Genomic DNA, 17,571 nt, shown 5'->3' on the forward strand with positions numbered 1-17,571 from the left:
CCATCCAGGAAACTGAAAAAATGATCGCATCCCTGAAGCCCTCGAATTGCAAGGGCGAAAACTGCCCGGCCCAACTAATTAAAGATGCAGCAAGGGACCTAGCCCCCTTTATTATTAAACTAATCAACACTTCCTTCTCCACTAACACCGTCCTGATAAACCTAAGAGTCTTGGGTCTTACCCCTCCTTAAAAAACAAACATTAGACCTCACTATCCCTACTAACTATAGGCCCATCACCTACCTATGGGTCCGGTGCACATTACAAATTAATAAACAAACATAGGCTCCTTTATGGGACCTGCCGCTCAACAGCCTATCCAGAGTGAAGATAGGTTTTTGAGACGGTTCCCGAGAAGGACACCATTTGTTATGTCAGAGGTCATCAAAACATGCCTGCGAGCCAGGGTCTGTTGAGATGCATGGACATTCTTCCATGTGTGTGATCCCTGTGGTGCTTTGGCTATAATAAACCGCAGTAATTCCTTGCCTTGTGTGGACCTGGCGTTCTTGATTGGGCAGAGGGAAGGAGTTGGCCTTCCACGGGCTCGCACCTGCAGGCTTTCAGAGCAGCTCAGGCGGACCAGCGGGCCCACCCCTAAAACATGCATAAGAAAGAGAATGTATGCAGGCGGCAATAGGTTGTAGCTTGGGCACCGGTGAAGAAAGCCAGAACTGCAGAGATTCATAGACCCTTCGTTGTCTCATGTTTCCAACATTTCGTATAACAGAAGGAATGCGCCCTGCAAGGCCACAAGGTGGTTGAGAGCTCCCTGAGAAAAGCAATCCGACGAGAAGGAGGGCACGAGCCTCTGATCTTCCCTGTCCCAGGTCTAATAGCACCTGAAAGCCCCAGCCCAAAGACTCCCAGCATTCCAAGATACCAGCTAGTTCCAGACCACCAAACACAAAACTGGTAGACTCCCAATCGATCAGAAAAAATCTGAAAACAGGGATTAGGTCCCTTCACTGTAGGTTGTGCGATTTGTGCTTTGAGGGATCAAACACAGCAACAACAACAAAAAAAGGGGTGGGGGACTGGTTGGGCACCAACGTGTCTGCAATCGAGCTATAATTTTGTTAGAAGCGATGGCCTCGAAGTTAGCCCATGTCAGCAGTACCAGATCAGGTTAGAGATGGAGCTTCTATTGTTTTTCTTCACATAATGCCAATCAGTGATAGCTACACGCCCGATGACACGAAAGGAGGCACCCACGTGGAAGAAGATGGCCAGAAGGGACTGGGACCAACGGCCTGACATTCCTTATGGAGCAGGTAGCCTATCTATAGGGTCTCAACCAACCAGCCACAAGGGTTTGAACATTATGCAATTTAAGTCACCGATGACGCCGTCTGCCTTTGTAATGTGTTGCTTGTGCTAATTTGCCCACAATGTTCCGTTGCAGCAGAGTTCTTTGACGGTGCACATATTTTTGGGGAAATAAAACTTTGTTTTCACTGCAAGAGGTGTGCTGGATTTTTTTCTATAGTGGGTTGTATTTTTTCTGGTGTATAAGATATAGCTCCAAAAGCAGTTAAAAAAAAATATAAGTTTCTGGAACATTGCAGGATAAACAAACATTCCTCATGCAGAAATCATCTTGGTGCATTTACAAAAATCGAAACCGCCATGTACTTCTGACTTCTTCACACTAGATAGTGAGGGGAACATGGTCTAGCTTAATATTAGGTCATTCTACAGCCAACCAGGCACCATTTTCATAAACATTTATTGAAATAATAACCGAGTCCAAGTGAAACCATCCTTCATATCTCTTTATTGAAAAAGACAAGCAGAACGACAAAGCCGCTCTCTTTCTGATCTGCCCTTCCTTTATACCGTTTTTTTTTGTTGTTGTCGATTTTATAATAGATCAAATGATTAAACACAAAAAGTAAACGAGATCCTCTACATGACTATGTACAAACACAAGTAGCTCGAAAGAGAGACGCTAGTTTACGAAATAAAACCTCAGAAGAGAGAGAAAGCTGCAGTATCCTTTGAGGCGCAAGCCCATGAAACAGGGAGCCAACGTTATTTTGTATGGCTCGCTGCCACCCACTCTCTTTATAAAGGCTTAATTTGGGATGAAACGTAGGTGCTGTATAAAATCGTAAAGCAAAGTTCAGATTAGTTTGTCGTCCATTTTATGAGACATGCGGGTGCAGGTCTCTTTCCTGACTTTAAAAGAAAAATGAAGGATATATAGCGTTGAGTGGCCCACCATATGAACCACACACATTTACATGCCAACACCAAGTACTGTCCAGCCAGGCCGCACCCTTCAGTCAGTTGTAGCTGTACACAAAAATTCCCTCAAGTTTGTTGAAGTATGTATGCTATAAAGGAAGTAGAATGCGGTGCGACAGGCATGTGCTTGCTCAACTGGGCCCATATCTTGGTGCAGGATTTAGAAGTGCTTAATGTGGGACGAACACCATGAAGTACACATTCAGGAACGCTCGAGTTACATCCTGTTGGTAAGAGTGTTGCTTGGCCGGACTGTCAGTTACAATAACGACAACAGCAGCTGCACCTGGGTCTGGCAAAAGCGATACTGCATCTTCTGTTATGTTGTAATCTCTCCTCCCTCTGCGTGCCCCGTTAATCAGATTTATCACCGTCATCGTCTGGGTGGGCGTCGCCATCATGGCCGTTCTTGTCCTCCTTAGGCAGGTGGCCCTGCGAGCCCAGGGCGGAGAGGGAGAGGAGCCCAGTGCTGCTGCTGACTGGCAACGAGGCAGCCTGCAACCCAACAGGCAATGGGGTCAAGGGCAGAGCCAGAGCCTGGAGCTGCGAGAGTTGGTGAGCTTGAAGCTGCTGCTGTAGAAAAGACAAGGAGAAGAGTGGGGAAAGAAAACAAGATTTGTCATTTGGAAAAAGCGGGTCGTATCCAAAAGCGAGTACATACATGGACAGCTGGTCAACAATCAGAATGTTCTCCTACACGCTCAGCGTACTTTAAATGCACAGGTGTTTTAACCGAGGGGCGTATTTTTTTGCATTCACAAGTAAATAATGTACTTCATTTTATTACTGTATATGGTTTACAAAGGAACCTTCACAGCATTAGTATTTAATAAATTACACAAAATCAAGAAAAAAAAGACGAAATGTACATTACATCACTTCACAGGATACAAACATTCTACGCTTGTCACATAGTTGAACAGTGAGTGATTTACATATATCTTAAACCTTCATAAAAAGAATACAGACTTTCAAATCATAAAACCTGAATGTTAAAACAATTACAGACTATTTCATAGATATCAGTCTAAAAACAAAGGAAAAAAAATCAAAAGAGAAGTATAGCTCAATTCATAATTTATCACCCTGTTATAGAGGATTTGGTGTTCCCCTCTTTTTTTCACAAAAACAGCAGAAGGAATCTTCCGCCCTCATCATATTCCTGCAAAATAGCTCCTCCCGAGTTGGCAAAATGTTCCAGAGCAGTTTTAAGAGAATCGTCCTATAATAATGGTTTGGGAACTGTGAGAGCAGAACTACAACTCCCGCTGTTTCTTATGGTCCCACTGTAAATGACTCAGAGTGATAAACATGGAATCTATCTACGGTTGTAATCCAGTCTCTCATATAACAATAGTTTGACCCTATCTGGATAATTAACCAATGTTTCCCTATCCGTATCCAGGTCATACAATATTTGATCACAAGTATCCTGGGCCATGGCCATATTCTTACTCGAGTCCTCTCCCACACCACTCCAGGGCACCATTTTACCCAGATCAACATACAGCGCATTCAACAATGTGGCAACCAGACTACGAAATAGGGAAAGCAATCTCCATCTCACAAGGATCCTATTCCAAGTTCGTACCAGATAGCCACCATTGAAATATTGTTAGGTAACTTAAGTGTTCGTCTCCATAGCCTTTGTTCCAGCAGTTCCCAAAACCTTGCTAATGCACCATAGTGTCGCTCCATTCCATATATGAATTTAGGAACAACTTTGTCTTCATAAAATCCAATCGACGATTTGATAGAAAAGAGGCCACATTTTTTGGTCTAGTTTGATCATTTGATTCGTCAGAGCGAGACCTTTCTGATTGAGGAAAGAGCGAAGACTGCAACCAGATGGTTGGGCCTTTAGAGGGAGTTCCAGGTAGAGAACATTCAATGTACACTCCAAAAGGCGCGTCCCATCCTGCATACTCAAAATTGTCTTTTCCTTTCCTGTCCCCCCCCCCGACCCCAAAGCATCAAGACGCGGGTCTTCCTAGGATTGACAGTCAATCCATTTTCCGATGCAAAAGTTGCAAATGTATTAATTAGGCGTTGTGGGCAGACGTTGGTCCAGTCGAGGAGCAGGAAGTCATCTGCATATGCCAACCAGGGAATGCGCAGCTCTCCCAGTTTCGGGGTTACAAAACCTGCCTCTGCCAGATAGTCACCGATATCGGATACATATAAATTAAAGAGACAGAGGGCAAGCGTGCACCCCTGTCTCAAACCTATTTGGCTTTCAATCCTACGGGACAGATTCCTCTCCAAATGGAGTCTCGCGTGAATTCCTGAATTATCATAGAGGCCCATAATTAGCCTCAGAAGGCCTCCCGGGCCACCCCACCACTTTGCAAGTCTAGACCAAAGGCGGCTCTATCACACAGTCGAAAGCTGTTGACAAATCAATTGTAGCCACAGATGTCTCCACCATACTTTCCCCAAGCAGTTTCCTGTAATGCCCTCATAACTAAACCATTCAGATTCGTAGAGTGGCCTACTCTGAACCACGTCGGAAGTTTGTTTAATCGGGAAGTAGTGGTTATCCACTCATTCAAATTTGATAGCAGAATTGAGGCGTACATTTTATAGTCTGCATCAATTTGTGCTATGGGTCGATAGTTTCTGGCCTGATTGCTCTGACCACGTTTAAAAATTGGAACCACATAGGCAGTATGCCAAGAGAGCAGTATAGCCCCACTTTTCTTAATATTCTTAAAAAGCATGGTGAGGATCAGCGCCCAAACAATGGGGTGACCCTTTGTCAGGCCATTCAGTTCAGCTGCCCGAGAGGATTTAGCATTTTTAATAAGCGTTAACACGGCCACATATTCAATAATAGGCTGCCAATCGTCGCCACCAGTTTGATGCGAGTCATTAAGGTCCACAATCAATGTCCCATGGCAATCCCCATATAGATTTGAGAAGAAAAAAATAATAAACCCATTGGGATTCACAGACCGCGTTCAATTGGCTAACAATAGTATTGAGTCTTGGTCATTAATCAGTGCCCAAAAGGCTCTCTGATCTCTTGACTAGAATGCATAGCATGATTTCGGCATCCTTTTACAGCATAACTGGCTTTCTTGACCTGCAATAGTTTTTATACTTTGGTTTCACTATTTTGATTCTAGTTTGTTTTGTTTGATCCCAACCAGAGCATAGAATTGAGCTAAGATTTAGGCACATAGATTCTTTCACAGAGGCCAACTGATGTTAAAAATATGAGGCTTGGTCCTTCTATTCATAAGCACAGAAATATTAGGGGAAGCCCTGTCAAATCAAGCAACCCAGGAAATGTCCAAATTCATTGGGAGTTAAAACATGGAGTTTCTTTTTTTTTTATTATTGTATTTATCCAGTTTTCTGGGTTTTAACAAAGGCTCGGTTTTGTTTTGATCAGACGATTACTTGGGCTGACACCTCTTGTGAGCACTGCGCTAAGGCGTCCTGTAGAATTTTTGCTGCTGCAATGGACCAGTTTGTTTTCTGGCCGCTGACGGACCCACCATGTTTCCTCTTCACTCACGACATGAGTTTCCAGGAGTGGGTGTAGGTAAGTTTGTCGAGCCTGTTCGGTCCCAGGACACTGGAGTAGCAGATGTCTAACTGTTTCTGTGTCGGCTTTGCAGAGACGGCAGATTTTGGAGGGCGACTGACCTCTCATGAACAGGATCTCTTTGGTATGTAGCAAGTTTAGACGTGCTCTTAGGAGGAATTGCTGCAATGGTTTGCTTGGGAATCTTCTGAGTAGTTGTGTTGTTTGGTTTAACTTCTTTGGGCTTTGGGGAAAATGAGCCAGTGTTTTATTTCCTTTGGCGCTCTCTTGGGTGTCAATCCAGTCCGCCTCTTCCAGTTTTTTTTTTTATTTTGTTTGGATTCTTGATGAGATCCTCGTTGGAGCATCCAATTTCGGCCAAATTCGATTGTATTTGCTCAGCCCATTTGACAATCATCCTGCAAGTGCCTGCTTTGATCTCCAGGTCTATTAGGTTGTAGAGGCAGGGCGCATCGTGAAGAATTGTTTTCCTGTACAAGGATATGCTCGCTAGGTTCACTTTGGCGCTTAGTGAAGAGAGGCCCAGTTCTCGCCTGATTGCTTCGATCTGGGTAGAATTCGGCAGGTTCAGGACTGCTTTCCAGAAGAAGCCCTCGAGTTTTTTCCATATTGTATTTGGAATAGCTGGCATCGCCTCTGCTCCATACATCAAGGAAGGTATCACCTTAGCTTTGTAGAACCTTATCGTAGGTATCAATGAGAAACGCCCAAATTTCTTATCCGAAGTCGGGCTTGGGAGGTCAGTGATCTGGTTTTCCTCCAAATATCGTTTTGCATGGCTGATTCTGTGGGAGTGCTGTCTATTATTGTTCCCAGGTATCTGAAGTTTTTCACTACTTCAACGTTAACTTTTTCCAGGCTCCAGTTGAAGCGGTTCGATCTTCTGGGTTTTTTTTCCAGTATGAGGACTTTTGTTTTTGCTTTGTTTATAAGAAGGTTTGCCTGCTTGATGTAGTCTGCCAGGTCGGTCATTTGTCTCTGGAGTCCGATTTCTGTTCTATCCAGTAAGGTGATGTCGTCGGCGTATAGCAGGCGTGCTGTTGGCACGTTGCCGATTTTGGGAGGGAATGATCTGGAGCTCTTGTTTGCTTCTTTCAGGTCGCCAATGAATGCTATGAAGAGTTCTGGTGCCAGCGGGCACCCCTGTTTCACTCCTCGTTTGGTCGAGATCTCTCCCGAGAGTAAGCCCTGCTGGTTTAACTTGACCCTCATGGTGGTGTCCTTGTGGAGGGCTTTTATTGGGGCGAGGATGTTCGGGGGCAATCCCATGCTATTAACTTCTCCCATAGCTTTGTTCGATCCACCAGGTCAAATGCTTGCGATAGGTCTATAAACGAGAGAAAAACTCTCGATGTGGTTTGAAGGGTCTTGCTTTTGATAATGTTAAGTAGCATGATGTTTACCGTGGCGGATGAGTTTTTCTTGAAACCTGCTTGAAATGGATCAGCACAAGGAGCAGCCTTCGCCCATTTTTGGAATCGTTTTAGCAGCAATGACCCGTATATCTTCTCGATTGTGTCCAGGAGTGCGATTGGTCGGTAATTCTGTGGATCTGACTTTGCTCCCTTTTTGTAGATGGGGACCACTGTGGCAGAAGTCCAGGACCTCGGGATGGATCTAGTGTTTGAGCAGTTGCTGAACACCTGGCTGATAAAGGGGACCCAATTTTCGGCATGTAATTTCAGGTCGGTGTTTGTGATCCCGTCTGGGCCGGGTGCTCGCGAGGCTTTGAGTTTTCTGAGTGCGTCTTGGATGTCTTCTTTGTCAGAAACGTTTATCCACTCTGTTTCAGCCTCAGCTTGAATTGAGGGTAGCGCTGTTGGTGGTTCCTGAAACAGATCGGTGAAGTAAGTTTTCCAGTTTTCTTCACTTACTGCGTTGCAGGGGATTATTTGGTTTGAAGGACCCGCTTGGTTTAGCAGTTTCCAGAATTCTCTGGCATCTTTTCCAGCCCCCTTTTTCAGCATGGCTTCTGAATCGTTTTGGTATAGGATTATGCGATGGTTTTTTATCCAGGCTTTGTATTTTTTCATTTCCACTGTCAGTTCTTCTTGCAGTGCTTCCGAGTAGTTAGTTTTGATCCGCCTTTTTAATCTTCTTAGTGCTGCCCTTCTTTCCACCACCTGTTTGTCGAAGTTGTGAGTTTTGGTCATGGCCGTGGATTTTTTCCCTTTCGAAGTGACTTTGAAGGGGCTTAAGAGTGGTTGGTAGTCTATTGATGAGCAACCCGCTCTGTATTTTGATGTTAATTGGTCGATGCGTTCTTCCGTTAATCTGAGACGTGTCCCTTGATTGTTGCTTTCGACCGAGCAGCCCATCGAGGTGTTTTTTCCTCTGACTGAGTTCCAAGTGGCTTGGAGTAAGTTGTGATCGCTCGCTTCTGTTTCGATCACTTCAAATGAGGACATCACCTTCTGTGTTTCTGAGGATGTGAAGATGTAATCTATTGTGGCAGACTTTTTCATTCTTTCCCATGTCGGGAGTCTATTTGGGTTGGGGAAGGACTGGGCCATATTGAAAAACCCTCTTGACGCCATCAAGTCGTTCCATTGAGCTCCTCTATCTTCAGTTTTGCTCTTTCTGTTCGCTGCTCTTGGCCATACCGTTCTTGTCTGACAGGTGGCGTTTAAACTCCACATATAATTATGTGGGCAGTGTTTTCATCCACACGGAGGGTGTCGATTGCTGTTTCGATCAGTTTGAGGAACTTTGCGTCCGAGATTACTTGAGGGTTCCAGTACGCCACGATGATTCCTAGGTTGACCATCAAAACCGCTTCTTTTTTGGTTTTTCCCTCGCTTGATTATTGACCCACGACAGGGAGGCTACCAGATGATGTTTGGAGGTTTCTAGAACTTTTGATATGCTGATTCCGCTGCCTGCACGGACCGCCAGAAGGATTCCTGATGATGGCCGGCCAAGGCGGATTTTCACAGCCGGGGCGAGCACAATTTCAAAGCCATCAAGAGCCGGAACCTCCGTAAGCCATGTTTCTTGCAAGGCCAAAATGTCAAACTGCCCTAAATTGATTCCTCCTTTTTGCGTCAGGTGTTTAAACCCACACGTGTTCCATGATCCTAGTTTTAAGATGGTAACTGCAGCCCCGGGAAATTCTTCTCTTTTCGCCCGGTCCGGCCCTGCTGCAGGGGCCTCGGGTTGCTATTTTTTTTAGGCTATTGAGAGAGCTTTCGGCAGCCTGGACCAGAACGAGTTCCTTTTGTTTTGACCCTTCTGTATCGCTGGATGCTCTGTGGTTCTGTCGTTGCTTTGTTTTGGGGTCAATAACACGTCCGGGGATTTGGATTCACGAGTTCTAGCTTGGGTGTGGATCTGCCGCTTTTACTCTATCGCCTTTGCTTTTGCCTCCATTGCTTCTTTGGCCCTGACTTCCATGTTGAAATTGTGGTCTGAATCTCGTTCTCTCATGTTGTTAAGCTCGAGGGCGTTTTGGGATGAGTTTCTCCGGTAAGGTGCTGAGTTGGTGCTCTCTTGGTTAGTTGTGTGATATCGTCTTAACGGGGAGACTATTTTCTTTGCTCTCCAGCGTGGGGTGCGTGAGTAAGAGTCTGAGTGGAGTCTCCTCAGTTTTGGAGTTAGTTGACGTCTTGGTTGCGGAGTTCTGGACTTTTCTCTCCACCTTGATGCAGCGCCTCTGGTCTCCGACCAATCAAGTATCCTGATTCCGTACTTATGTAGCTCTCTTTGGACCTCCTCGAAGTCTTATCTGGAAAGACGTTTTTAGATGCATGTATGCTTTTGCTATTGCCTTTTTGTGGTACGGTTCTACCAATGCCAGGTCTTCTGACCTCAATTTTTTTAGCGTGTTTGTTTTTCTGAAGATTCTGAGTAGAGTGTTTCTGTTCAAAGTTTGGGGATCTTTGTTCCAGGCTTTCTGTTCAAGTTTGTACGTCGTTGTTTGCAGCTCTGGTCTTTGTGTTGTCTGTCTGTTCGGAAGATGTGTTGTTATCTGTTTTCCTTGGTCTCTTCGTTTTTCACAGGACCTCGACCGGATTGTCTCCCCTCGGGTTTTTGATGTTTCCGCCGGGGGTGCAGCTGTTTTTTGTTTGGAGGGCTGTTTCCAGTGGCTCTTTTTGTTCGCTCCTTCCAGGGGGCTTTTGACAGCTGGCACTGGGTTTCTCTTCGACCTGGGTTGTGATGATCCAGAGCTCCCGTTTCTCCCCGTCTGTGGCGGGTTGGGTGAATAGACTTTATCAGATGTCAAGTCTATTGGGTCGAAATCGACCGTTGGATCCAAGTGCTGGGAGATGTTCATCGCATCCTTGTCCCTCAGAAAGTCCTCAACCGATTTCGGTGATGTTGGTATTTGCTGGTTTTCGGACGATTTTTCAATTGGAGCGGGGGCTATAGGATTTCTGTTATCCGGTGGAGTTTTTTTCTTGGCAGTCGGCTCTTGGGAGATCCGTCCGATTTCCGACGTTGGCCTAGGCGGGACTCCGAGAGTTAGTACAATTTGTGCAGAGTCAGGCCCAGGGGTTGTTGTCCTGTTCTTGGTGCCCTGGGTGAGCACTGACTTTGCCGCCAGGACCGGCCTGGCTTCCCTTGTGGGGATTGAGCTTTCTGGTGTTGATGCCAGTGCTTTTATTGTCGTCGGCCGAAGCGGGATGGGCTTAGGGTTGGTTGAGGGCGCTCTAAAAAGCGCAAAGTTCCCTTCCCGCTTTTGTTTTAATGTTGTGGACAGGTTTTCTGCCGTGCCCCTCGGTGGGCAACGGGGTTCGGTTTGTGAGGCGGTATTTGTCCTTAGGTAGTTCTTTGTGGCATCGCTTTTTGGTAACTGCCTGTCCTGTCCCGTGTGGGCTAATGAGCACTCTGAAACAGATGTGATCTTTTCATTTGTGCGGACCTCCAGGGCTGTTATATATCCTTCAAGAAAAAGCAATTTGGTGTGAGTCATTGCTAGCAGGGTGGTCTGGTCTTTCAGCGAATCGCTCAATGCCTCGTAGAGCTTGCAGAAAGGGGCGAGAGCTATTGTTATTGCTGACATAAAAGCTAAGGTGTCATGTTTCCTACCAGGAGTCTCCTGTTTACTTTGTTGAGCCACCTCGCTGCTTCTTCTGGCTTTGTTTGGTGTTGCAAGGATTTCGTCCAGCGATAGTTGTTGCGACACTTGATGGGATGTGAGGGAGCAGAGTTTGTTCAGTTTCTGGTTTGCTGCCTCCTGGTGTTTTTTGTCAAGAGGGGTCCGAGGATTTAAACTTACGCCCTCTGTCTGGATTGGGCTATCCTCCGAGGTTTGGCATGTTGCTGCCCTCGATGACTCTGCTCCGGACTTTCGGCATTTCCCTGGTTCTGGCAGGTTTGGCTTCCTTGTGAGTCCGGAGATGGGGCGCATGTGACCAGGGGTCAACCGTTCCCGGGTGCCCGGGGACTGTGTTGTTTGGTGCTGGAAGGGGGGTCGATCGTTCTTAGCGCCATGAGTGCTTGAGTCGGAGGGGAACACTGACGGGTCTGCCTTCTCTTTCTGAGTGCTTGAGGGCAGGGGCTTCCTCAGTGTTCTCGGTGTTACAGCGTCGGGGTTCTCAATCGCGGGTGCTGAGATGGTTTCGCTGAGTTGCTGATCCTGGCGGTCTAGGCCGCCCAGTTCACTGCAGCCCGTTGATGCCAACTCAACAGTGACGTCCTCTGTTGCACTGGGTGGAGGTGTAGCCTGGGTTGACCAGTTCTCACTGTTTGGGCCAAGAGGTAGGGTTTCTGCCCGTAGGGGCTGCCTGAGGCCCATGCTTCCCTCCGTTTTCCTCATTTTAGAGGAAGGAGCTGGGTCAGTGATTGCTTCGAGAATGTCTGCATCCGAGATTTCTTCGTCGATGACAAATTTTCTTTTGCCCAGACGATTAAAGAAATCTTTCACCGTCATGCCCAGCTGATTTTTACCGTGTGCGGTCTTCACGGGTCCACTCTGCCTGGCTTTATTGTTCATTTTTTTTTTTTTGTTGTTGCAAGGAGTTCAGTGTGAACTTGTGGGTTAATGAACTTGTGGTGATTTTTGTTTTTTGGTGTTGTGTTTTTTTTCTTATTTTTTTTTTTTGTTAATGTTCGGGTAGGATTGACTTTCTGCTTCGATGTCGAGTGGCCTCGCGTGGTCGGTGGCGTGGGAGAGGGAATGCTGTTCACCGCCTCGATCTCTGCCCAATCCCCCTCCATTATCAAGACTCTCTCGCCGTTTGTGCCCAGAGGGCCGATTGAGTTGGAGGATGAAGCCGCAGTGCTTGGACTTGCCGTTGGGGGAGCTCTTTCCGATGAAACGTGGATCAGCGTCGTGATTACCAGAGGTCTTTCTTCCCTTGCTTCGACCGGTCCATGAGCTGGGCCTTCCTCCTCTGCCACCACTGAGGCTCCGAACGCCACCACATCCGCGGACAAAGGCGGCGGCATCGAGGCGCTCAAGGGACAGGTAGGAGTCTCTGTGTCCGCCCCAGCGTATGCAGCGAGCGGAGCCCTTGGGGCGCTTCCAACGTGGAGGACACTCTGAGGGCCATGCTCCAGGTCTTCCGTTGTCGGCGTCCCCATCCGACCTTGTGCTGGCAGCGGAGCCTGACCGCCGTTCGTGCCTGGAGGTGCAGGTTTGTGCCGGTCCGACACGAGTTTCGTGGTTGCATCTCCGGGCCTGCTTGGCGTCTTCTTGAGATGCATCTGTGCGAGCGGGTCTGCCGGGTTCCTCCCCGGCTCTGAACGGCGCTTGCTGTGAATCAGTGCTGCGATTGCTGACGTTGAGCTGCGTTCCGATCCCGGGGAATCGGAAGTGGTTTGATGGCTTTGGTAGCTTTGATAGCTTAGCGGGGAGGAGGGCTCTGTTGGAGGCGGCTCTGGGAGAGATGAGACGATCCCCGGTTCTTGTCCCGAAATGGACTCGGATCCGAGGGGTTTGCCGCCCGTTGCTCGGGCGGTCCGGATAAGGAAAGGGGTGAGTGGGTCCTTGGCAGATGTGGTGGGGGTTTGGTCGCCATTTTCGAAATGTTACTGGGTTTTGAGCTTCTTAGAAGTCTTTTCGCCCCTTCCCCCTCCACCGACCGGAGGTTCATCAGGTTCATCAATGGGGAAGCTTCCATCCTCCCTCCCTTCCCTTCCCTTCGCTGCTCGCTGGGACTTGCAGGGACTGCGACTCCCTCAGCGTCTGGCTCCGCGGCCGCTCCGCGGCAGGAAGGGCTTTATGTAGGGCCTCCCTTTTCAGTGGAGACAGTAGAGAGACTGCAGGTTGAATCAGGACCAGGAGAAAGGGTTGACTGCAAGGACTGCGACTGGAGTTTCCATTCCAGAGAACTAAAACTCACGAGGGAGGTCAATTCATTATCATGGGTCACTATATTCTGGGGGGTCCATCTAATCCCTCTTCCAGGTCTTACTAAGATTGGTAAGATCTCCTTTAACTGTCTTATTTCCTAAAAAATTTAAATCCACTTTCAGAACTCTATGATCACTCTGCAAATTGTGAGACATCCCGACGCCTGTACTAAGATTAGAGGAGATCCCATTTGTAAAGATATAATCTATGGTTGAGGAGCTATCTCCCCAATGCCAAGATGGTATTGTAGGGTTGTCAGCATCCAGACTTGTATTCAAACAAACCAGAACCATTGACTCGAGCGAAAGGTTCCACATTCTCCCCCAATAGTGTTTATGGTTTATTGTAGTTATTCCTGGCAAGGACTCCCAGAGATCGTTTTCATCATTCGACTGACGGAAATCCGAGTTAAGATCACCTGCCAGTATTACTCTGCCGTTAGGAGCCTCTCGCTGCAAGTCCTGAATTCGTTTTTTGGTTATTTCCCCAAAATGCCCTAATTCAGCTATTTCCTTGTGCCAGTAGACATCGATAAAAAAAAGGAATGTCAAGATTCCCCACTGTGGGAAATACTTTGATCCCCAGCGGTAGGTCAGGCACTGCCCTAGATGAGAATCCCAATGTCTACTTAATCGCAGTTAGAAGTCCCAACGAAGGCCTTCCTCCTCTTATTTCATTGTGCAAGTTGGGAAAATACCTCATAGCCATTGAACAAGATTGACCAAATGCCATGTTTCTTGTAACAGAATACAATTGCTATCTTTTAGCATGGTAACGGTATCAGGGTTAGATAGTAAATGAAGGTTCCCTCTAGTATTCCATGACAGCTACTTCAGGTTGATATATCTTCCTCACCAACCCCTTAGGATCTATGGATATAGAGAGGCTCTCATTTCCACAGGGCGGCTGTAATTTGAACCCAACCTCTGTTGCCAAGGACTAACTATCAAGATGGAACACAACTTTCAAATTCCCACCATAGTTAGGGTTACTTTTCGGCGGTTGTTGCACTACCTCAGTTAATTTGACCTCAAACCCCAGTTTTCTTAGAGTATCAGTTTCAGCCAGTAAAAGATTCATTAGCAACTGAGATGTTAAAGTAGATATTACAGCTCTCCCATCGTTCATGATCTGGAAATTGGATCCTATTGAGATCACAGGAAGATCAGAGGCTCAAGTTCGTGATTTCGGCAAAAAATGTTTATTACCCCGATTAAGACACACTGGCATATTCGGGCCATAAAGGCTTGCCATCTGGACTGTATGTGTAACTTGGGTTTCTCTTCCAAAATTCTCATTAAGACCATCCAATATCCCCTTTGTACCACTAATTCTACCATACATAGATTGGGTTTGGCCCTCACTTCCCTTTTATCCCCCTCAGGATACTCCAGGATCCCACTAGTTCCGGGCCCTGAGGTAACCTATCTCGATGGCTAAAGGGGTGTGTGGGATGGTCATGACTCGCATTTTTTGAGGCATTAGGAACATTCATATTCCCCCAAAATGTCGGCTGTTCTGGGAATTGTGCAAAATCCTTGCCCGACATACCCTTATTACCGCCTGTTGAAAGTAGTTTCCTCTATTAGCGCAAGCAGGGAGAGTGACAGGGGTGGGAAGGGGGGTTAGGGGTGGAGGGAGGGGCAGTTTCTCGCATAGTCACTTGATTGTCTCTCTATCAGTATTGTACCTTCACCCACCCAGGTAACAACCTTCCTAAAGGGTACGTGCTTAGCGATTATATTACTTATAGCTAATGTAGGAATCTCTCCCAGTGGGGTTCCCCGGGCAGCCAAAACAATATTCCCACTTGCTACCATATTTTTCCACATTGGTTAGGGGGGGTCAATCTCTCGGATTCCGTGGCTAGCCAAAGCAACATCCCCACCAGCTTCCATATTTTCCACATTGGTTAGGGGGTCAATCTCTCCGATTCCGTGGCTAGCCAAACCAACATCCCCACCAGCTTCCATATTTTCCACATCGGGTAGGGGGTCAATCTCTCCCTGTTGGATTCCATGGCTAGCCGAAGCAACATACCCACCAGCTTCCATATTTTCACATTGGTTCTGAAACCAATTCTCTGACCCTTATCGGGTTCAACCCATGTGTTCCTCCCAGGACCAGTTTGGCTGTGAATTTCAGCCTTAACAAATTGTGTCCCACAGTCACCATTTTTTTCCTGCGATTAATTTCCCATATGAGTCGACTGCCTCAACCCGGAACAGGTAGCACACTCTGAGCTCAGGCATTCTTTACTCAATACTTTCTTCAAACACGGGTGTAATCACACTCTTTAAACCGTTGCTTCTATTATTTATATTTAGCAGGGACTACGGTATAGTGAGGTTCTGGAGATATTTACGGGAGATAGTTCGATTTTTTAAATATTTTTTTAACACTTCATAACAGTTTTCATTAATGTTATAGACCACTTCCTTCTTATTGGGTTCTTCTATTGTTGAGTCTATGATATCTGGTTTAACCTTTGGGCCACCTTGCTCAGGTACCGATCTGGCAACCAAGGTGCACAGGCTGCCCTCCGTTCCTACAGGACATTCACCATCTTAAGTAAATCCCAGAAACAACATACGCCAGCAGCCATGACTCCTGCTTCCTACTGAGTCACTATTGGTCACAGGATTTTACAACCCCTTCTATTCTTTTATCAATTGGGGGTGGTCCATCCCTCACTGCATATTCAGTGTCCGTGGATATCCCTTTGTTCAGTGCACCCTACAACTTTTTTCAATTCCATCCAACGTATTTTATACATTTCTGCCAAGAGTTCAGTATGTGCTCTGACTTCAGCCCTAATATTATCAGAGGCTGACAAAGGAGCTAAGAACCGTATTTAAAGCAGATACAGTGGGCTGCGTTAAGCAGATTCTATCATCCGCTTCCCTTAAGGTATGATGTACTGGAGCACTTTGAGGATGCTCATCATTAACCTCAGAAAGGAGACCCCTTTCTTTCAGACAGTTCTGTTTTTTGGTATATTAATCTATAAAATTGGTCAGCTCTGTGGGGGACCCAGCATAAGAAGCATAACACGTTTGCTGCACCATGTCATGGGAGAGGGAGACAGTTTTCATTTCCATTCTCCTCCATAGCGAGGTCTGCAAACTCCATGATGCTAAGATCATGGAGTTGTCTCTAGGCTTCCCTACTGCATCGTCCAACAGAGAATGATCCAATCTAGCAATCCCACTCACAGGAATTATGGATTTATTTTCAGTGCTGCTCCCCCCCTTCCCCCCGCAATAATAGAGAATTCTTTGTCCGCAACAGGGGAGAAGGAGAAATAATTTTTCAGATAGTTTTTCCCCCTACAGTGCAAGCCTTAGGGGTAACATGCACGTCCTCTTGTGCGGACATGCACCGCCATAGTCAGGCCCACTGAGGAACCATTAAAGAGTGTTAGTAGTTTCAATTTTTTAATTGGGGTTTACCCCTGCAGTATGATATGGTCCTCTCTTATGGCAGGGGTACCCTCCTCATTCGAGGTGGCTCACCCCCAAATTATGGGTAAGCACATCCACCACTTGGTCCTTTTGGTGGTCGATGGAGGTTTCTCTTACCATCTTGGAGGCATTACTTCTATCAATATGGCCATCCACCTCAGAAAGGGCCGAGGTCTCCAGGTGAGAATCAGCAGTCTGTGGGCATTTTTCACTAGACCCAGCCTTATGGATGTGTCTGGTTACTGTACCCTCTTTTTGGCGGATGGGGCAAATAACATCAGTAGCCCATAGATCAACAGTGGATTTTACAGCTACCATTTGAACATTATCTAGGTGGCTTTTCCCCAAAGGGAAAACACTATTAGGATCTTCATTTACTACCATATCGTTTTTTCCTTCAAATGTTTCATCCATATTCAGTTGACTCCCAAGTCCCCTTTGTGGCATTCTAACAGAGAATTATGCACCAAGGAAGGTAAAAGTATAGGCCCCTTTAAATGTATAGGTTTAAAATCCAAAAGGTGGGGAAATGAAGATTCAAATTTTTAATGAATAAATCTAAAATCCAGAGGTTTCTTTGAGACCAGATAAAATCCAATTCCAGCTATTTTTTTAAAAAAAATTATATATCAAATAGTTGAATTCATACATTTAAATTCCAAGTAAAATGATTAAAATTCAGGTTCAATAAATAGTAAACGGAGTATAAAAAATGTTTACTAAAAAAAAATTCGATTCATTTCAGCGTTTGTTTTTGTTAAATAAAATTAAGGTTCCAAATGCTAGAACTTGAGATAAGTCAGTATCAAACTTATTCCAAATAAGACATATTGCTTTTAAAATGTCAATAACAGATAGATTAACACGGAAATACAAATTCAAATGGAATGGGATATGCGTATGACCGCGTAATACCTGGTTCACTTAGATCTGATTGACGGGTATAGAAGTGTTCCACAAAAAACTCCTTAAAGTAAATATTCAGAGGTGACACGGAACTGGATTGA

At 46.1% G+C, this 17,571-nt stretch overlaps 1 protein-coding gene across 4 annotated transcripts in view; it reads right to left on the minus strand.

The window, feature by feature from the left end:
- Positions 1 to 1,754: 1,754 nt before the first annotated feature.
- The window catches only part of TLE5 (TLE family member 5, transcriptional modulator), a 272,205-nt gene continuing 256,388 nt past the window's right edge, over positions 1,755 to 17,571 (minus strand). For 2 of the 4 annotated variants that reach the window (XM_069648267.1, XM_069648285.1), the window contains one exon: positions 1,755 to 2,823. In XM_069648267.1, the coding sequence (XP_069504368.1) occupies positions 2,605 to 2,823 (219 nt within the window). In that variant the 3' untranslated portion in view covers positions 1,755 to 2,604. The remainder of the gene's footprint in view (positions 2,824 to 17,571) is intronic. The other 2 variants (XM_069648274.1, XM_069648294.1) reach the window with 2 other exon arrangements.

The sequence above is a fragment of the Ambystoma mexicanum genome, chromosome 1p (assembly GCF_040938575.1).
Source record: "Ambystoma mexicanum isolate Mex_15411 chromosome 1p, UKY_AmexF1_1, whole genome shotgun sequence".
NCBI lineage: Eukaryota > Metazoa > Chordata > Amphibia > Caudata > Ambystomatidae > Ambystoma > Ambystoma mexicanum.